General features: G+C 39.1%; 1 protein-coding gene across 1 annotated transcript; it reads right to left on the bottom strand.

Annotated features, from left to right (window-relative positions):
• Positions 1-265: 265 nt before the first annotated feature.
• LOC115435709 (transcriptional repressor scratch 1) lies at positions 266-9,450 on the bottom strand. The gene is made up of 2 exons (XM_030158302.1): positions 8,522-9,450; positions 266-4,425 (listed from the first exon to the last, which is right to left on the bottom strand). The coding sequence occupies exons 1-2, from the start codon at positions 8,634-8,636 to the stop codon at positions 3,698-3,700; spliced, it is 843 nt and encodes a 280-aa protein (XP_030014162.1). The 5' UTR covers positions 8,637-9,450; the 3' UTR covers positions 266-3,697.
• Positions 9,451-20,091: the final 10,641 nt, after the last annotated feature.

Genomic DNA, 20,091 nt, shown 5'->3' with positions numbered 1-20,091 from the left:
GCACACAGTGCACCAGGCTCAGCCCAGTCCCTCTTTAAACATACAATATTGACAAAGCTAATACAAAGTATGGATGGGAGAGTCCAGAAAGAGGATATGTAAATGCACTTTTTATGACCTACTTTAATTGTAAAATAAACACTATTTAAGCATAAGAGGACTTACTGTATGTGGGCAAAAGAGATGAAAAGGAATAGAAAAACTTTATTTTTCACTCTTAATTATATCTCAAACAAAATAAGACACAAAACTATAACAAGCTGACTTGGTTGGTTAAGATTATTCTTTATTATGAAGTGCCACAAAATGCTTTGTGTTCATTGTGCTTACATTGTCTGAATACTGGCTCAAAAAACTCAGGAGATCCTCTCTCTGCAACAGAGAGTCAAACCTCGTGAGACATGGTGTGTCAGATATCACTATACAGCAGTAAAAATGTCTCAATCCAAAGGATTCTTTACAAACCCTCTTGCAATAAATGATTATTTAGGTTATCATCATTCTTTAACTTGGAAATACAAAAAAAGAAGAGAGGTCAAGCTAGTACAAGGTTTTTAATTCTTCTCTACCTGAATTCTAGTTAGTTTCATTGTGCTACTTTCTTTAAGGTGGAGATGACTAGAATGGAAGTGCTTAGAGAAAACAGATCTGGAGCTCACCCAGAGACAGACACACAAACAGGTACACAACTTCACCTTTCTGCCTTAAAGGCACAACACAGCCACACAACAACAGCTTTAGGATGTTTTGATTGCAGTAAAAAAAAGTTGCAGTCAGTGTTTCGTACCATCACACTGTAGTCAGTCATAGCTTGTGTTTCTACTGTTTTATTCCTAGATTCAGTGATTAAAATACAAGCATTTTGTTATCTCTGATGAAACTAATGCTTTTGTTTTCTGTTTTTTTACTGTACTTGTTCTTTTTATACTGAAATTATGCTGTTCCTAGCACCTAACTGACAATTGTGTTTGATTAACTTTGTATGTAGAGATTATTATGTCCTGGTATTAAAAATCACAGATAAAAATGTGAAAATGTCAGTCTAAGAAGTCACAGCTCTGACTAACAGGCTACAATTGAGGTAATTGCAGCTCGTATCTAGTTCACACATCAGGGGGAAGATAAGACCTGCAATTTGCTGACTCAAACGCTGATTTCTTCTCAGATTCTTTGTTATTGACTTGTGAGTTACATTTTTTAAAAGCCCTCTTTGTAACTGATGGCATCGCCTTCTGCAACACAGTTTTATTCAAAAGGTCGACTCTTTGACTGTAGAACATTGTCACATGAGCAGAGAGATATGACTAAGATGTAAATGAAATCAACTAATGGGTTCATGTGTCAGCGCAGATTCCCCATTAAGCCCATCTACATCAAAATGATATTTATCAGTCAAACCCATCTTTAACTGACAAATCTGAGGAAGCTCTGCAATTACCAAAACTCTTGTCATTTACGTGTTATCTGTTCTTCTTTTAACTGTACAGAGGTTTAGTTTCAACCACACATTCTCTCAGGGTCTGTCCAAGCAGCTCCTCAGCAGGCACTGTGTGTGTGCGTGTGCATGTACAGATACACATGTGTACATTTGTGTTTCTATCTAAGTTTACAATAATGACATATGGCATCTAAACATAAACATGCACTCAGAAGATCTGTGTGTCCTCAGTCTGTCTCGTGGGAAGCTCCATAAATCTGTAGAAAAGGTTTCTGAGCTGCAGAGAACTGGGTTCAGCAACACTGGTATTGGCTAGCTAGATCAAAGGTTAAACCATCTATGGGTTGGGGTTGATTAGAGTTAGCCTGTCTGTGGTTTATCACTCATAGAGTTAGCCTATGGCTTGCCCTGTAGGGATAAATGGGGCCTACTGCAGAATAATCAGGAGTCCATCTAATGTATCTATGGCACAGTTAAGCTGCAGTCAGACCATCGACCTAGAGTGCTGCAATTTCTGTGGCTGAAGAATGCACGCTTTATGGTTTGGAAGTGCACTGGAAGGGACGTTCAATAATGCATTGCATTTGAAGTTGACCTCAGTCCAACTATAACAATGCACCAAGCTCTGACTTGGATCTCAACTGAAAATATACTCAGAGTTGCCAAATAGTGTTCACACTCCTTATCACTTATCCTTATCACTTTGGGTGGGTGCAACATTTGTAGGTCTACTTTTCTTTTTGTTAATAATTGGACATGTTTGTGCGTCATTTGGCTGTTTGACCCAGGGATGATCTTTCCAATGCTCTGAGGTGTATTTGAACATCTCTTATCCTTCATGAAACAACTGAATTCACATGAAAGGCCAATGAGATATCTTAGTACAACATTTCAATGTCTGATCTGAACTGAGGCTCTCCTGGTTTTTGTTGTTTCGTGTGAGAATGAGCCCGGATAAGGCCAGTCAGGACTCTAGTTATCCTACAATAGGCCTCAAAACCCAGCAGGCAGCTGATCCCAGCCTCTCTAGCCTACATCCTACTTTAGTTCTACACACTAAGAGGCAGGCAGTGCATAACAAGAGAGGAAAGACAGGACTTTTCTTTTTGTTACTCTAACACTACATTGGCATGTTCCCTGATGTCTGTAATATTAGTATTTTTCTGTTTATGACTATAGGTGAAGTAAAACATACCTGATTTTTAAACTGCTATACAGTAGTAGGTAATACTTCATAACTTCATCATAAAATACCATGCATTAGGTGATTATTGCTTTTAAAGAGTCCTACGGAGGCTCCAAGAGAAAAATATTGCCCTCAGGTTCTATCTATAGGATTTTGGCAAAAATCATAAGCTTTTTATGATGTTGGCATAGATTTCATTTTTTTTTCTTTTTTGCATGCAATAACGTTAATAAAAAAGGTAAACAACATAATAGGAAAAAATAGTAAAAAGTGACATATGCTTTGGCCTGTAGTGATAAAAAGAGGTTGGCAAATATCCTACATACATATACAGAAATTAAAGTGCAACAAATATTGAAACATCACTTCATTGTTATCAAATCAGGTATAAACAAATCAAATACAAATAAGCAAAAAAATGGAAAATAAATAAATAAATGTACATAATAAATAAATAAATAAATAAATAATAAATAAATTATAAATAGCATTTTTACCTCAGTAGTGGAGAAAATATGGTCACTTGGTGCAGCAGAACATTATTATTATCAATATTATTACTATTATTATTACTATTCTTCCCCCCTAAAAACAAAATCAGAAGGAAAAACTGCTTCTCTGCGTTTCAGTGCAGGAAGGAACCCAGTCGTTATAGGCTTACTATTCTCTTTGTCGTCATCCTCATCATTATCAATGTTCCAAAATATATGCAGTCAAACTGTATCTAGATGCCAGAAGGAAGCTGTGTTAGTATTATTGTCTCTATCCAGAACAGACAGAGGAAAAGGAGGTGAAGAGTTTTTGAGGAAGTGCATGCGTAGATCAGATAAATCCTTAAGTGGGCAAATCTCAAGGAGAAAAATTGTGCTATCTTCATCATCTTCATCGTCATGAATAGGCTCCAAGGGAAACAAAGGTGTGGGGAAAGGGGGAAAGTGAGAGACTGGGAAAAGGGAAAGCAAGGTCATATTGTGACCAAAAATAGTTTGTTTGTGTCTGCAGTTCAGTCTTTAAGGATAATGGTCATTTGTGTCTGCAGTTTTGTCTCTTGCTTTGTTAATCTATGCAGGGGGTCATGCATCGAGGGGGCCGAGAGGGGAGAAGGGGCCTTTGAAGCAGGCGGATTCGTAGTGCTTGTTCAGGTAACTCTTGAGCGCGAAGGTCTTGTTGCAGCGTTTACACTTGAAGTGTTTGAAGGCCGAGTGGGTCTGCATGTGAGCGCGCAGGTTTGAGCGGTCTGCGAAAGCCTTGCCACAGTGAGCGCACCCAAACGGCTTCTCGCCCGTGTGAGAGCGCATGTGACCCTGTAAAAGCCAAGGTCGACTGAACGCTTTCCCGCACACGTCACACTTGTGCTTGAGGTCGTGAGTGAGCAGGTGCATGGCCATGGCGGGCATGGACACGTACACCTTCCCGCAAGTCGGACATTTCTTTGCCAACTTGCTGTCCAGCGAGCGGTGTGTCTGTTTGTGCCGGCTCAGGTTGGAAGACGTGGCGTAGGTTTTGCCGCACTCGTTGCAGGTGTGCCTCTGGATGTTTCTGGGGCTGCCCAGGGCTTTCCTCCTCGAGCGGCCGTCGGTGATGAAGAAGGCATCGACTGTGTAACCCTCACTCACTGCTGCGTCTCCGTTAATGTACCCATCTGTGATTTCTGAGCCGGGGCTGTCAGGAGACTCAGAATCGGGGGCCCCGTAGTCGCTGTGCAGGCCATCGTAGAGGGGGTCAGGGGAGGGCACCTTGATCCCACTGTCGCTCTCACCATCGTACACACCAGGGCTGATGTAGTCACTGATGTACCCAGCTTATGTGGAAAAAAGGAAACTTGTATTAGGTCACGGTTGTAATAAAATAGGTTTACACTGAATGCTGACATGAGAATTAGAAATATATTATATCCCTGATGTAGCCACAAGTAATAAAGAATACAAATTTGTTATATTAAAACTATACCCCAGGGAGCACTTAGAGCAATGCAGCAGAGTTCATATATTTTCAATATATAATGAATGTGATGGACACGTAGAGGTTGCATTTCCCTATTCTTCCCAAATTGGCTTCGAGAATAAGCCCTTTGAGATGCACATCTCATTTTCAACGGGGTCCTTGTGAACATGTAATCAGGAGAACACAAGGAGAAACTGGGATCACCATCATTAGGCCTTTGCCCGCTGGACAGCAGCAACAGAGTGAAATCAGATAGTCCACTTTTCTTTAGCTTATCTTTCTTCACAGAGCCAGTGATGGCAGAGATTCAGTACACTGGGCAGCAATACAGCCTGAACCGGCAGAATTAAAGAAGTGCATCGTTACTGAAGACCTGGGAGTGGCTATATTTTTTACCATCTGTGATTAAGCTAGCACACACTGGTGTTTTCCTCCTGCTGCATCCTACTTGCATTTTTATTCACTATTTTTTTTATTATCTACAACTCATCCAACTTTTATTATAATGCAAACATAGGGAATAAACTTGCACTGACATGGAAATACCATCAGGCTTGACTTCTTTTTTTTTTTTTTTTTTTAATGAATGAACAGTTTGCTTCAGATGGCTTCAATAGGATCAAGACAGCAACTTGTAGTTAAGAAGCCAGATGGTCTTAATCACTTCATCATATGTGATTTTTATTGTTCTAAATTTCAAGGCAGTGCTCTGACTTTAAATGCATGTATGCAACTTTAATGAGCTGCCACTTGGCACATGTTAAAGTACACAGAGGACAATAAAACCTCCATTATAATCTGCTCTAGCCCTCTATAAATGCATCAGCAAAATGAAGGAAGGGACAGAATCACATCTCCAGTAGCGAAGCACAAACTGTAACTACTTTTATGAACTGTTAACATATGTGAAAGTCCAAACTGGCATAGTGTATCACAGAACATCTGTCTCTGCCTGGCACACCTGTGGCCTGCACTGGAGTGTAAAAAGGCCTGCGGTATTAGAATAAGATAATTTAGCGGCGTAAATCCTCTCCGACTCCAAAGGTGCAGTTAAAAAAACTTCCCCTGGCACAAGATAAATGCTCACAGGCTGACCCTGGCCTTGAGAAAGCTGATGTAGCATGTGTAAATGAGCATCAGCAGCGTGGATGGATCCTGTGCAGTGCAGGTCGATGGCACAGTGACAGCACGGCAGCTGGAGAGGCTCAGTTAGTGCAGTCACCAGTATGTGGGGTTTTTACAAGATCACAGCAAGCCTTATGGGCAAAACAGTTACTGATACTCCCTCTTAAGCAGTGGAGATACACAGAAGCAGGCTGGGATACGATGCTACACCCTCATATCTGGGAAAAAAATGTTAATTCATGTAAGTGTATGTACTGCAACAGGCTATAATTACAGTCCAAAAACATACTTATTGGCAAAAAATTTGATTAATGTGTTTTTTTGGGAGACAATCTACTGCTCTGTTCACAACATTTACAGTCTCATGTGTTCCCTCTTATTAAACCCTTCATACATACATCTTACCCCTACTCTTTGCTAACAGGGGTGGGATTCAATAAATTACTTGTACCCACTCCTTTTCAGATGTGTATTTCTTTTGTATAATAGTATAAATTTCTCTTTTGGTTTGGGCATTTCCTTTTCTTCTTCTTTATTTTGCTTTTTATGTGTCCAAAATAAAACATTCATTCATTCAACTGACTTAGTTAACACATAAAAGCAGGAGCTGTGGTAGGTTACAGTCGGTTTGATCTGTTCTGAAGGTAAACTTGTGTTCAGTGGGAAATGACATTTGACTAAAGGTGATTCATTACCAGACTATGTGCACCATAAAGTAGTCTGAACCTGCATTATTGATAAAAACTGTTTCCTGTTCTTTTCTTCTTTCCCTGTCATTATTTATGCAGTCTCTCAGAGGATTTTTGAGTAAGATGAAGACGCAACAAGCTTTGTGTGACACCACAAGTGTGTCATAACAGCTATTTCCTATCTGCTGGAGTGCATCCCCTCTGAATACACAGCCCCATCGCACACAAAGCGCGGAACACGGGTGGGATATAAATTATTACAAAAGCCGGCTCGTTCAGACAGAAACTTATTCCTTACTGGTGCTGTTGCTGGTAAGAGGCTGTATGTTACCATCACATGTCAAGGATGGAGACAAAAGGTGGCCGGGACAGACAGTATTGGATGGTGCTGCTGCTGCTGAGGCTGCAGATCCCGTGTCATGCCGAGCCAGGCTTGTTAACCTCGGCGTTATAAATACAGCACTGACAGCTTTTCTTGCCTTTGTGAGGGGAGCACAGCCCACGGGCGCACGGGATAAACATGTAGGTATGCAACAACATGTCAATTACATTAAAGTGCAAGTGCTGTTATTCATATGGCAAATGCATCTCTGTTTTTTTTTTTTTTTTCGCGCAAAATATGACGCACACAGTTGGAGGGTGTGGGGAAGTTCACGGCTACAGAGCAGCACAGGGCAGCACCAAACACTGAATCACAACGCTCCAGGATAATTGCAGGGGGCGCCTCGCATAAAAGAACAGCCTGCATTATTTGGGCTGTTAACAGGTATTTAAAAAAAAGAAGAAGGCCAGGGTGCATCCATCCGAGCTGTGTTAACTTTCAACATATTCAACAGTTCATCGATAAATAAAGTCAGATAAAAGATGTCATGCGTGTTCAAGCTCCTCCGTTTTGTCATTTTGTGACAATGCGACAATGCTGGACGCTTTACACACACACACACACAGTCTGCATTTCTTTTAAAAAAAAAATCTTAAGTCTAGGTGAGAAATCGTGGTGCAGAAATCTGCCAGCACTGCAAAAAAAAAGAAAGAAAAAGAAAAAGGGACAGACACACCTGGTCACAGAACACACATGCAGAGTGGGAGGACGTGAAGGCGTAATGATGCACAACAAGGGATCTGAGGACTATTAGACAACTGATGGAAATGTTTGCATCCAGCTTTGCACCAAAAAGAATGACAGTAAATCACTCAACAGCTGCAGGCAGGTTGATGAGGGGATAACATCTGTGTATTTAACACCTAAATGTTACAAGTAGTTCCCACTTCAGTAATATGAATATACAAGCCCACTGTGGAGGAAGTAGCCTCCACTAAAGTTTGAGTTTGCCTCCAGTGATTCCACAAAGCCAAGCGAAAGTGGACCAGATATTAATATCCACTGTCCTGTCTTTATCTCCTTTAACCTTACTTAGGCTGCGTAGGGGGGGAAAAGTCCCCGCTGACTATGAGCCAAAATCGATGAAACATGGGACGCGCTGGATTTAGCTGATTTCTCAAGTGACCTTTCCGCTTCGGTGACAACTCCACTCCTACCATCTACCCACCTCTTACAGTCTTTCCCAGTAAATAAGGTAGATTAGCGATGTGGTAACGCTCACCGAGCAGACTGTGTGTGCGTGTGTGTGTGTGTGTGTGTGTGTGGGGGGGGGGGGGTAATTTGGGTGCGTTACTGTCCCTCATCCTTTTGTGCTCGTTTTAAGTCAAAATCATTTACAGTGTAGGATTAGGATGCTTTGAGATTTTTCCAGGTGTAGCTGTCTCTCTGGGTTTACAAAGATCGATTATCGATTACATATTCGGACACTAACAATGCAATAAGCCTACAGATGATCTTCAAGTAGCATCCAACGACAAAACACTACAAAACAAACTGTCAGACTTTAAGAGTTAAACAGTACTGGATTCATGTCCCACTTCTAAACCTGTTTTTGAGTACTATCGCATAATGATTGATTATTTTCAGAGTTGCGAAGGAAGCTCCTGTCAGTCCAGCGGGTCTGGATACAACAGGTAGGCCTAAAGTCACCTTTTTAGTTGCGCAGAAATGCCCACATCTAATAATCCGCTCGTCACCTCCACCCCCTTGACACCGACTTGCCTCGGAGACACCTGTTAGGGTCCACGCACACCTACCTTTGTCGTGGAGCCGCAGGCTGAGGTCTGTCCTGTGCCGGTAGGCATTCTCCAGATCCGCCCCGGTGGAGAAATCATCCAGTTTTACCTTTTTCACCAGGAAAGACCTCGGCATGGTGATGCGACACCGGCACACTCTCACGAACACAACGACACACTCTCACAAACACAGGCGATCGCCGACGGCCTGGCCAGCGTGGAGACTCGCCCGTGACGAACCGGAGGAAGATTGTCTTGTTTTTTTTGTTTTTGGAGGAAGCTGTGAATTGATCCGACAGAGTTGAGACGCAACCCCCGCCAGATTATTGTGTCTTCTCCTGTTTTTCTGTCTCTGTGTCCGTGACTCTTTTCCCCGGTGTAGTCCTCCTGGAGAGAGATGGAGAGAAATGCAACTTCAGCACCGGACAGCTCCCTCCCGGGGGTGCCTCGCGCTCTCTGCGTGTGTGTGCTCGCGGTCAGGCACGCGGACAGACGCTCCGGCGAAGTCAGAAAAGAAACAAAAAAAAAGAAAAAAAGAAAATAAAAAAAAAAGAAATGTACAAAAATAAAAACACACACCAGGCGGCGGATGATGGCACCCTGCAGCGCGCGAGGCGGCTCTCGGGCCTCTTTAAAGAAGAGGAAGAGGAGATGGAGGAGGAAGAAGAGGAGGAGGAGGAGGACGAGGGAGGGATGCGAAGAAAATAAGAGGAACAAATGGAAGGACGGTTTGGGAAGCTTCACAAAACACCGACCGACACCTTGTCCTTCCCTTCTCAGACTGTGGTCCTTTTTTAATTCCCCGTTAACGGCGGCTGCTCAGGTTAGAAAACAACCACAATAAGACTCCTTCCGGACGAGTCGATCCACAGCATCCCCTCTTTCTCTTTCTGGATCCCTCTCTCGTCTCTCTTCCCCTCGGTCTCTCTCTTTCTGCAGCTTCCGCGAGGTGTTCCCGTGTGTGCCGTCTCGCGATCAGCTGTTGGCATTTATACGGCGCAGTGAGAGAGAGAGAGAGAGAGAGAGAGAGAGAGAGGATGGAAGGATGGATAGACACACGGGTAGAGGGAGTGCTTAATTTAATCCATCCCACATCCCCGGGGAGCGGCGACTGGCCCGGATGATTTATTGAAGCTGTTATCACCCCCCTCTTTTCTTTCTTTCTCTGTCTTTCATTCTCCTTCTCCATCCTTTCTCCCTTTCTCTTCATTTTTTCCCCAATGTGTGTGTGTATGTGTGTGTGTGCGTGTGTGAGGCGCCATGTTTTGGGGAGATAAGAATGGAAATTATTGTTATGTTTTTTTTTTCTCCAACACTCATCGATTTGATTCAGCTATCTCGGTGTGTAACATGAATTTTAAATATTGTCCCATTCAGCTTGATTTTTGGGATATACTTTCCCTTTTTGCCTCCTTTTATCACCTGCTAAGCATATTGTAGACTGTGTGTTTTTTTTTTCAAGATCACATGGATTTTATGGAGGAATATTAACTAGCATGCTGAGAGCCTCGTAATTATCATTAATGTGGCCCCAAAGGCAAATGGGTGTAGACCAAATGGAGTGTTTTACAGTGAGTGTCGGATTAATATGGGAGCAGGGTAATATCTGCTCCAGGGTCACACCGGGTTCACTGACAGTTTTTACTGCAAGATCGAGGATTGCTCTGCTCTCTGTGCATGTTATGTAACAACAACAAAGATAATTCAAGAGATTAATGAATCGTCCGCTGTGTAAACTTTCTCTTCCAAGTTTTAACTCCATCTATTCCATTTTCTGTGTCATATATGTTCAGTTTCAACAGGTTAATGGAAGTAAATTGAATCAGGAATATGTTAAATTACAGCAGTGGTGAAAATTATTAAAATATATCTAAATCATTAACCCTTAAAGACCCAGTGCTACTTTTGTGTCAGTTCCCAAATGATTTTTTCTCTCAATTTAACCTTTCTTAAGTGATTTATCACCATTCATTACAATATTATCGTTTGTATTTTGTACTTTTTCAGTGAAATCAGGTATTTCCCCATATTTAACCCTTTCATGCATAGTGGTCACTACAGTGGACGGCTATTCTACAGCTGTTCCCTTGTATATTCATGGGTTTTGTTGTTTTAGTTGCATGTAAGCCAACACAGTGGACGCTAAAGCATCATCTCATACAATGCAATTCATATCGTTATTGTAACTTTGCTGTTCATGATCTGCAGTGACATGTTTTAGTGTAAATCAATTGCTAATTGTTATTAGACTGTAATTAACAGGTTTGGGTTTTTTTTTTGGCATATTATCTCCATGAAGTGAATAATAACTAGTATTAGAGTATGTTCAAATGTGAGAAAACATCTGATTAGCAGCATTAAAAATGTTATTATTGCATAGTTTTCCATTTCATTTTCTGATATTAGGTTTTAAATACATGTTTCTTTGCTTCAAAAATTAAATACATGGTGTCCAGCTGAGTAGACATTTTTGTAAATTTTTATTTAAAAAAAAAAAAAAAAAAAAAAAAAATCAATCACATTGTTGTTTTTATGTCTGAAGAGGAATAAAAACACTCCAGAAAAATATCTTGACTAGGGTTCATTCATAATTCATGCATGAAAGGGTTAATTGACTGATCATGTAAATGTCCATAAACCCTCAGATTAAAGTTGAGGGTTATTGCATCAGAAACACAGAAAAATGAAGAAAACATGACTTTTTCAACAAAATATATGATTAACTGAACATAAACCAAGTGTGTCCATCTGCTGTCATTAATCCAACTCTATGGGTTTTACTGGTGAATCAATGTTGTAGAAGATGACTGTGTTTCTACGTTCACTATGGAGCCTCTGAACGTCCAAATGGGTCATATCTGATGACCATGAAAAGATGACGAACTGTACTTTACACCAATTATTTACGTGGATTGATCAGATTTATGGACCGACAGGTATTAAACATTTACATCAGTGAATGGTTTTGGACACCGGTGGCTGTTTGGGTCTTTCAGGGTTAAAAGAGGCAGCACAAACAATTAGAAACATCTGACATGTGTTGAATGAAACATGGTATAAAACATCCCGAAAATGAATGTGATAAATATCATATTGTCTGAACAAAAGGCTTAAAGACATGTTAAGCATAAAGGGAGGTCACACTGAATGCTACCTGAAACATTTGTTTTTACTGCTGTACATATGTCACATGTATCCTGGTTGTAACTTAACACTAGAACTGCCAACAATATAATACCTCCTAGAACAGCCATGGGGTCATATTGACCTCTGACCGCTGTAGGCTTTATAAATGCAAATTAGACGTCCGATACCAGAATATTTGGTCTTTTTTAAAAAATAGCAGGTAAAAAAGATGAAATACAGTAGTGGCTATAATTATGACAACACTTGGCATATTTAAGGGGTATCATCTGTGTTTTTTTTTTTTTAATTGGGCGTTAAAATACCCATAAAACGAATGAAATTTCTACAAAATCACCATTATGCTCTTTAAACCATAAAATAAAGCCATTATGAGGAGATTCACGTCATTTTCTTCCCAAATATCAAGCTAGGCCTGTTTCACTGTCAATGTCAGACAATCATTTTCCTTCACAGATGAAGCCAAGGTGTGATCATGGTTAAATTAATAGCGATGCAAGAGTTTTAGGAGACAGATGTGTGATTCTGCTGAATGTAAAAAAGGTGGATCCTGCTCATAAATATTAATGTTAAAAGTGGATAAAAACTGTAGGAGTCACGTCATCTGATATTTGTTGTGCTCAGAGCAACCATCTGCATGTTTCATGAACATTATGAAATGAAATCATGTTTTAGAGGCAGCAAAAGGTCAGTCTTTTCAGCTCTGTCAGGTGTTCTCATATATTTTTGCTACCACTCTAAGAGTTAGGGTGTTCTGGTGATTTCATTCTAAAAGGATCATCTCATTGTTGTTGACAAGTTTGATGTTTTATGTTGCTGAGACAACTCAAGCTGTGGCCCTGAAATTAATAGTGGCAGGTTGGAAGTGGTTCATAATCAGTGTGGGACCTAGAATGACAGTGTAAAATATGCATTAATTAGTTTCAGGGTAATAGAGTGCATGTTACTGAGCTTGTGTACCCACAAGAAAGTATAATAGGGAGTCAGGCAGCTGTGACTCGTGACTGTGGGCTGGGAACGCTGCTTCAGGTCCGTTAAAGGTTAGAGAAAGCTCAGTGGATGACTCAGACCTCAAGAAACCTCCCTGAGATTAAGCTTGTGGTTTTGGAACACATAGACGTTCTGCAGTCTCATATCATGTAAATGAGTTGTTATCTTGATATATAAGATGTTAACCCGAGTAATGACTTAGAAGAGATTTTGAAGCATTAAAACAAAGTCATCAAAAAGCTTCACACAAGAACGACTGTATCTTTTAACAGGATCAAATTATTCCATTTTTTTCCTATAGCACATCTGTGTTCTTCAAAGAAACTTAATTTCCTGCTTCTTGTTTGCTTATGAGTCACCGTGCATGACTATTCCTGAGGTAAATCATTCACAAATTAAATATTAAGCATTTAAAGTATTTATAAATCTCCCACCACCGTCAAATATAACTCTATGGGCAAATGCAACTTTAATGTCAGTCATGTTGTTGGTTTTTGGTCTCTTTTGATTAGGGCTTTTTATAATGTTGGTAAAATAAGTGAGTTTATTTGTAAGGTGGAAATAGGAGATGTTTTGTCGGATGATTTGCAGAAGGATGAGGGGGATTCAGAGTGGATAAAGGTGTCGGGTTATTTGAGTTGAATGCATTGATATTTACAGGTCAAAAGGTCCGTATGTACAGTAGCACGTACATGTTTGAGTTCAAGGTAAGGGTTAGTCCACTCATAAGACTCCAGTGTTTGTGTTCAGTATTGATTACAGGCCACATGACTTGTACAATATGTGTGTGCGCATGTGTGTGTGTGTGTGTGTGTGTGTGTGTGTGTGAAGTGTTTGATGAATCATGAGTATGGAAGCATTCAGAGCAGAATGTGTGTGTGTCTGTGTGTGTGTTGTTACCAGTCCATCTGTTGTCCTTAATCAGTGGAAGAGCAGATGAGTTCCGTCACCTGGAGACTGGCTCAGGGAGGTCCAATTAAACACACACACACACACACACACACACACACACACACAACTGACCTAACACACTCGCCAACACACACAATACACAACCTCCTCTACAACAACTGTCAGTCGACTGAAATAACCTACAGCATTAACAACATATTTCATCATCATTAGAGGCCATGTGGACACACACACACACACACACACACACATCCATATGGACAGAGACAAACATACGCACTTGCACCCGTACGGAGCTGATACACAGTAAGTGCACAAACAGGTTTAGCACATACATACACACACACACACACACACACACACACACACACACACACTAAGACATTCACATTATTGTGGAGGGTTTTACACATAATGACCTTGCAGAGCAGTAAGTAAACAATGCAGCGCTGATCGACGTAACCGCACAATAATTAACAAACTACTGCTCTGATTTGTACTAAACAAGCACACGGAATGTTTTCTCATTACTGACATCTGGCATTTTTAGAAGCATATCCACTGCAAAATCTACGAGCATCAAACCAACAGTGAGTCATCCATTATTGTGTCTGTATCACGTCGAGCATGTGAGAGTATTTTCTAAACATGGAAGGGGAAATATTTCACTGCAGCGCACAGGAGTGTGAATTGCAGCCAAAAGTGGAAAGCTCTGAGTGTTCTCTTGTTGGTGTCATCCTCACACTTCTTTAACAGCACCACATTTTATTTTTGGGAGTAAAGGGAGATTTTTAATTTGGTCAGCAAATTTCCTCAGTTAATGGTGAAACCTTCCTAGATATATGTTTTATTCATGTCAAGAATTAATGTGTCCTATACGTGTTTTATTTGATTAATAAATGTGACACTTTAAAGGTTAAAAGTCAGTGTCGAATATGTGTGTTGTGTTGTGTAGCTTGCATAAGTAATACATTTTAAATTTTTCAGTACTTTATCCTTATGTAAAATGCTGCAGACATTCATTACTTCATGTCAAACCGATCATGCTTTATCATTTTTATTTTATTTTTTTAATTAGCCTTCCAGTTAGTTTTTCATTATGGTTTAGTTTTGCAAGTGCATATACATTTGTTTTGAGGAACTGACATATTTTGGTTTAGTTTTCAATTTGTCCTTTTAGTATTGTTAATTGTTAGTAAAGTTTTGTCTTATAGAAGCAGAAAAAAAAACAATTATCATTCACAAAACATTTTTTTAACCCATAAAGACCTACTGCTACTTCTGTGTCAGTTCCCAAATGAAAATTTCTCTATTTTTAATCTTTCATAAGTGATTCATCACCACTTATTCTATTATTATGCTCAGTTTTTTGTTTTTTGTTTTTTTTGCAATTTTCAGTAAAAAATCTGGTATATTTATATTTTTAATTTTCTGATCATGTATAGGTCCATAAAACCTCAGATAAAAGTTGAGGGTTATTTTATCAAAAATAGAGAAAACTGAAGAAAAAGTGATGTTTGCAGCAAAATATAGCAGTAACTGAACATGAACCAAGTGTCTCCACCTGTCATTCATCCAACTCCATGGGTTTTACTGGTGAATCAATGTTGTAGAAGATGACAGTGTTTCCACGTTCACTACGGAGCCTCTGAACGTCCAAATGGGTCATATCTGATGGCCATGAACAGTTGACAAACTGCATTTTACACCAATTGTTTACATGTATTATCAGGTTTAATGCTGCAGAAGTTATTAAATATTTTACATCAGTAGCTGATTTTGGTCACCAGTGGCTGTTTGGGCCTTTATGGGTTAAGTTCTCATAAATGCATAATCATTACATTGACCTGCAATTCTACTTCTTTTTAGTTTCATTGTTCATTATTATGTAGTTTTCATAATTATAATTTCATACGGACGGCATTTTTTATTTTTATTTCAGTTAACCAGGTTACTTTTTCACTGGTAGTCATAGTCTTAGTCTTATGAACACTTATCGCTCTTGCTCCTGTTGAATATATACATTAGTCTTATTTCAGAAACACAGTATTTCTGTTACATAATGGTTAGTTTTGGCTCACTACAGTAAATATAATGGTAGTCTAATGTGAAAAAGTGACTGAATTACACACCTTAACATTAGAACTCTAAGGTAAATTTCTGATCAGTGTGTGTGTACTGCATTAAGTGTATTCATGTAACCTGGCTTGTATATCATTCATGTAGAGTTCTCCTGGTGTTTGGGAACACTGGGACCATTTTAACGTGCCCTTTTTGTCAGTGTGTGTGTCTGTCAGATGTTGCTCTGAGGTTAGCTGTGATAGATGTCCTGTTTGGTTTAATTGATGCTGCACCACATCACAGGCCGACGCATGTGTCGCACACCAAACCTGGAGCCACGGCCCAGCTGGTCTGCGTGCACATATGCGATTGTGTAGGTGGATGGGAGTGTGTATATGGTGCAGAGTGCGTGTGACAGGCAGGCAGCTGCAGCAGGCCGCATTGTCCAATAGACCTATATAAATACATGCACACAGATGTCCCCTAAAAAAACACTAATGCATTTACTGTTATGATTGATTATTACACGAGTACTGACCCCAAACCATATGTGCATGACGTAATGTTTAAAATATCTGAAATTACTTGTGTCGGTGCGGACACTGCAGGATCATTCAAGTCTAATTATTAATGTCTGTTTCTGACTGTAGTGGATATGCGTGTACTGAAACGCAGGATGCTCCACAGTAACAGGCACTATACGGAACAAAATGTTTAATCAAGGTGCATCAGAAGTCAAACTATATTTCTCTCTTTTTTGCCTCTTTCTCTTTGCCTCTCATTTGGTCTTTTCTGAAGGTGAGCCTTGTTCTGTTCTGTCCTAAAGCTGTTCTGTCGCAGTAACGCTAAATATTGCTGAGCAGCTCTTCTCATCAGGCACATATACACACACACAAAGACACACACATACACACACACACATGCACACTTGCAGACACATGCAGAAGTGCTGGGCTAGGGGAGAAATGTGGCCTGTTTCTTTGCAGTTTTTGATGACTCCCGCTGTACTGGTGAAACAGAATGCAGCGTACATTAGCACAGGATAGAGTGTCCCAAAACAGGAGAGGAGAGGAGAGGAGAGGAGAGGAGAGGAGAGGAGAGGAGAGGAGAGGAGAGGAGAGGAGAGGAGAGGAGAGGAGAGGAGAGGAGAGGAGAGGAGAGGAGAGGAGAGGAGAGGAGAGGAGAGGAGAGGAGACCCTGAACATATGCTCTAGTGCTTTACAGTGTGATTTCAATATGAGTCTTTTTCATGTACAGGATGAAATTGTCCCACTTTGTCGTCACTTAACTGGACTCACTGGAGTTCATCATTACATTCTACTGTCCTCATCACCACAGAACATTAACCTCACAGTCACTTCTTTACTTAGTGCCAACAAAGTGGTCAAAGCACCCCCAATCTTGATCACTGGTGTCGCTGATAAGTGTCTGAATGAAGGCCTGTGTTTTATGTCTTTACAAAATGATTCTCTTTCTCATTTAATAGTAGCTCTGGTTAAATGGTCATTATTTCTATGATATGATCTAAATACACTGTTGTCCATAAAGGTGGAATAAAATCCTTTCATAAAATGATTGTGACAATGTGATTATTTCTACATAAATAAAGTGTAAATTGGGCCTCAGTATGTAATCATTACACCTGGTCAAAGGAGATTACTGATGTGTATAAATAGGAATAAAAAGCAGAATGTGCCTGGAAATTCCAATATATATATATATATATATATATATATATATATATATATATATATATATATATATATATATATATATATATATCCAATATATAGGGGAACAGTGTAATTATTAATCTAGTTTCCAACTTAATCATTTATCTGAACACTAAACAAAGTAAGATATGTGTTTGACATGTGCAGGTTCTGCCCCCTCTGAACTCTTTAATCTGCTGTAAATGTAACAGATGAAGTTTTTATCCAACGGTCTTTGATTTTGGTAGTGGTTCGTTGGAGTCCAGCTTTGTTCATCTATTCAAACACTTGTTTGATCAAGTTGTTTTTTGAAGCTTTTCGACCATCAAGGCATTCAGCAGTCCTTGAATCTTTTAAAGTCTCCAACAAAACAGTTGTAGCAGCCACAGACTATCATATTTCTGACTCTCCTTGATGTGTTATTATTGTCTCCAGTGTTACCCCCAGAAAGAATGTCTCTATTCTTACAAAGTTATAACTTGAGTAAGGACTTCCATCAATATTTTGAGCCAATATGGTTTACATCACACTTCTCAACTGAACTGAAAATCCCTTTATTTGAATCACATGAGTCTCTTCTCATTAATGTGGTTACATGAAGCCTTTTTTTCTGATTATTAGCAGAATATTACGGTCCAGGTAAAATCAGTTATTAAACAACAGTCAAGTAAACATGGAGTGGGAATTACTTTTTTCAGTAATGTACATTACTCAGCAAATGAAATGTACAGTTTCTCAATAAGTTGGAATTTTTTGTTTGTTTGTTTTCAGACACATTCCTCTTTTTATTCCTATTTATACACATCAGTAATCACCTGTGACCTGGTGCAATGGTTGCATACTGAGTCCCAGTTACACTTTGTTTATCAAGAATAAATCATATTTATCATATTGTCACAATCATTTCATGAGAAGAGGTAAAAATGTTTTAGTCCAACTTTACGGGCCATAGTGTAGTCACGGAAAAAAATTATTAGACCACCCTCATTTTCTTCAGTTTCTTGTTCATTTTAATGCCTGATACAACTAAAGGTACATTTGTTAGAACAAATATAATGATAACAACAAAAATAGCTCATAAGAGTTTATTTTCAGAGCTGATATCTAGACATTTTCCATGGTTTTCTTGATAATAACCAAAATCACTTCAGTTCTTGCATCAGTATCTATGGCATTGTACTGACAAAAACAGTGCTTTTAGATATTCCATGATTTCTTTTCTTTCTGTTTTAGTCACATGATACACACAAGAGTTAGTACTTGATTGTACAACCATTGTTTTTGATGACTGTATCTATATAATGGGATGTATCAGGGTATATATAATAGGATGTATCAGGGTATATATATAATAGGATGTATCAGGGTACATAAAATAGGATGTATCCGAGTATATAAAATAGGATGTATCAGTGTATCTATATAATAGGATGTATCAGGGTATATATAATAGGATGTATCTGGGTATATAAAATAGGATGTATCAGTGTATCTATATAATAGGATGTATCTGGGTATATAAAATAGGATGCATCAATGTATCTATATAAAAGGATGTATCAGGGTATATATAATAGGATGTATCTGGGTACATAAAATAGGATGCATCAGTGTATCTATATAAAAGGATGTATCAGGGTATCTATATAAAAGGATGTATCTGGATATATAAAATAGGATGTATCAGTGTATCTATATAAAAGGATGTATCAGGGTATATATAATAGGATGTATCTGGGTATATAAAATAGGATGCATCAGTGTATCTATATAAAAGGATGTATCAGGGTATATATAATAGGATGTATCAGTGTATCTATATAATAGGATGTATCAGGGTATATATAATAGGATGTATCTGGGTATATAAAATAGGATGTATCAGTGTATCTATATAATAGGATGTATCTGGGTATATAAAATAGGATGCATCAATGTATCTATATAAAAGGATGTATCAGGGTATATATAATAGGATGTATCTGGGTACATAAAATAGGATGCATCAGTGTATCTATATAAAAGGATGTATCAGGGTATCTATATAAAAGGATGTATCTGGATATATAAAATAGGATGTATCAGTGTATCTATATAAAAGGATGTATCAGGGTATATATAATAGGATGTATCTGGGTATATAAAATAGGATGCATCAGTGTATCTATATAAAAGGATGTATCAGGGTATATATAATAGGATGTATCAGTGTATCTATATAATAGGATATATCAGGGTATATATATGTATAATATGATAAAAATCCTAAACTAGTTACTGTGTGATCAGTTGTCATATAAATGAATATTGTCGTCCTGTATGTGGTGACAGCTGTAATTGTTGTCAGTGTTTGACCCGGAGGAAACGCTGCGTTGCTCAGTGTGGGACGCACACATGTTGTTTCGGAGTGCCTGGTCTTAGCAGCCCGATCTAGAAAACCAACGTAATGCTTCATTAGTTAAATGAATCTGGGAGAAGCAGAGGATTGATGAGCTCTTTAGGAAGTGATGAGCTCCAGTTAAGAATGCATAATGCCACTGTATAATGTCCATAATGAACTTATAACAGAAGATTTTACAGTCTGGGGAGTAGAGTGTGGATTAATGTATCTGACATTTATTTCTGCTGTAAGTGATGACCCCTCTCACATATTCACACTTTTCAAGCTAATAGTGTATGTACACGCAGTCTATTTGGTGGAAGTAGCCTTTCTCCCATTCTTTGTGTATTTCCCTAAACTCTCTCTGACCCACAATGCCGCTGTGAGAGATA

Source organism: Sphaeramia orbicularis, chromosome 16 (genome assembly GCF_902148855.1).
Source record: "Sphaeramia orbicularis chromosome 16, fSphaOr1.1, whole genome shotgun sequence".
Classification (NCBI taxonomy): Eukaryota; Metazoa; Chordata; class Actinopteri; order Kurtiformes; family Apogonidae; genus Sphaeramia; species Sphaeramia orbicularis.
Note: the sequence above shows the minus strand (reverse complement) of the source record. Positions and strands in the feature narration are given on the sequence as shown.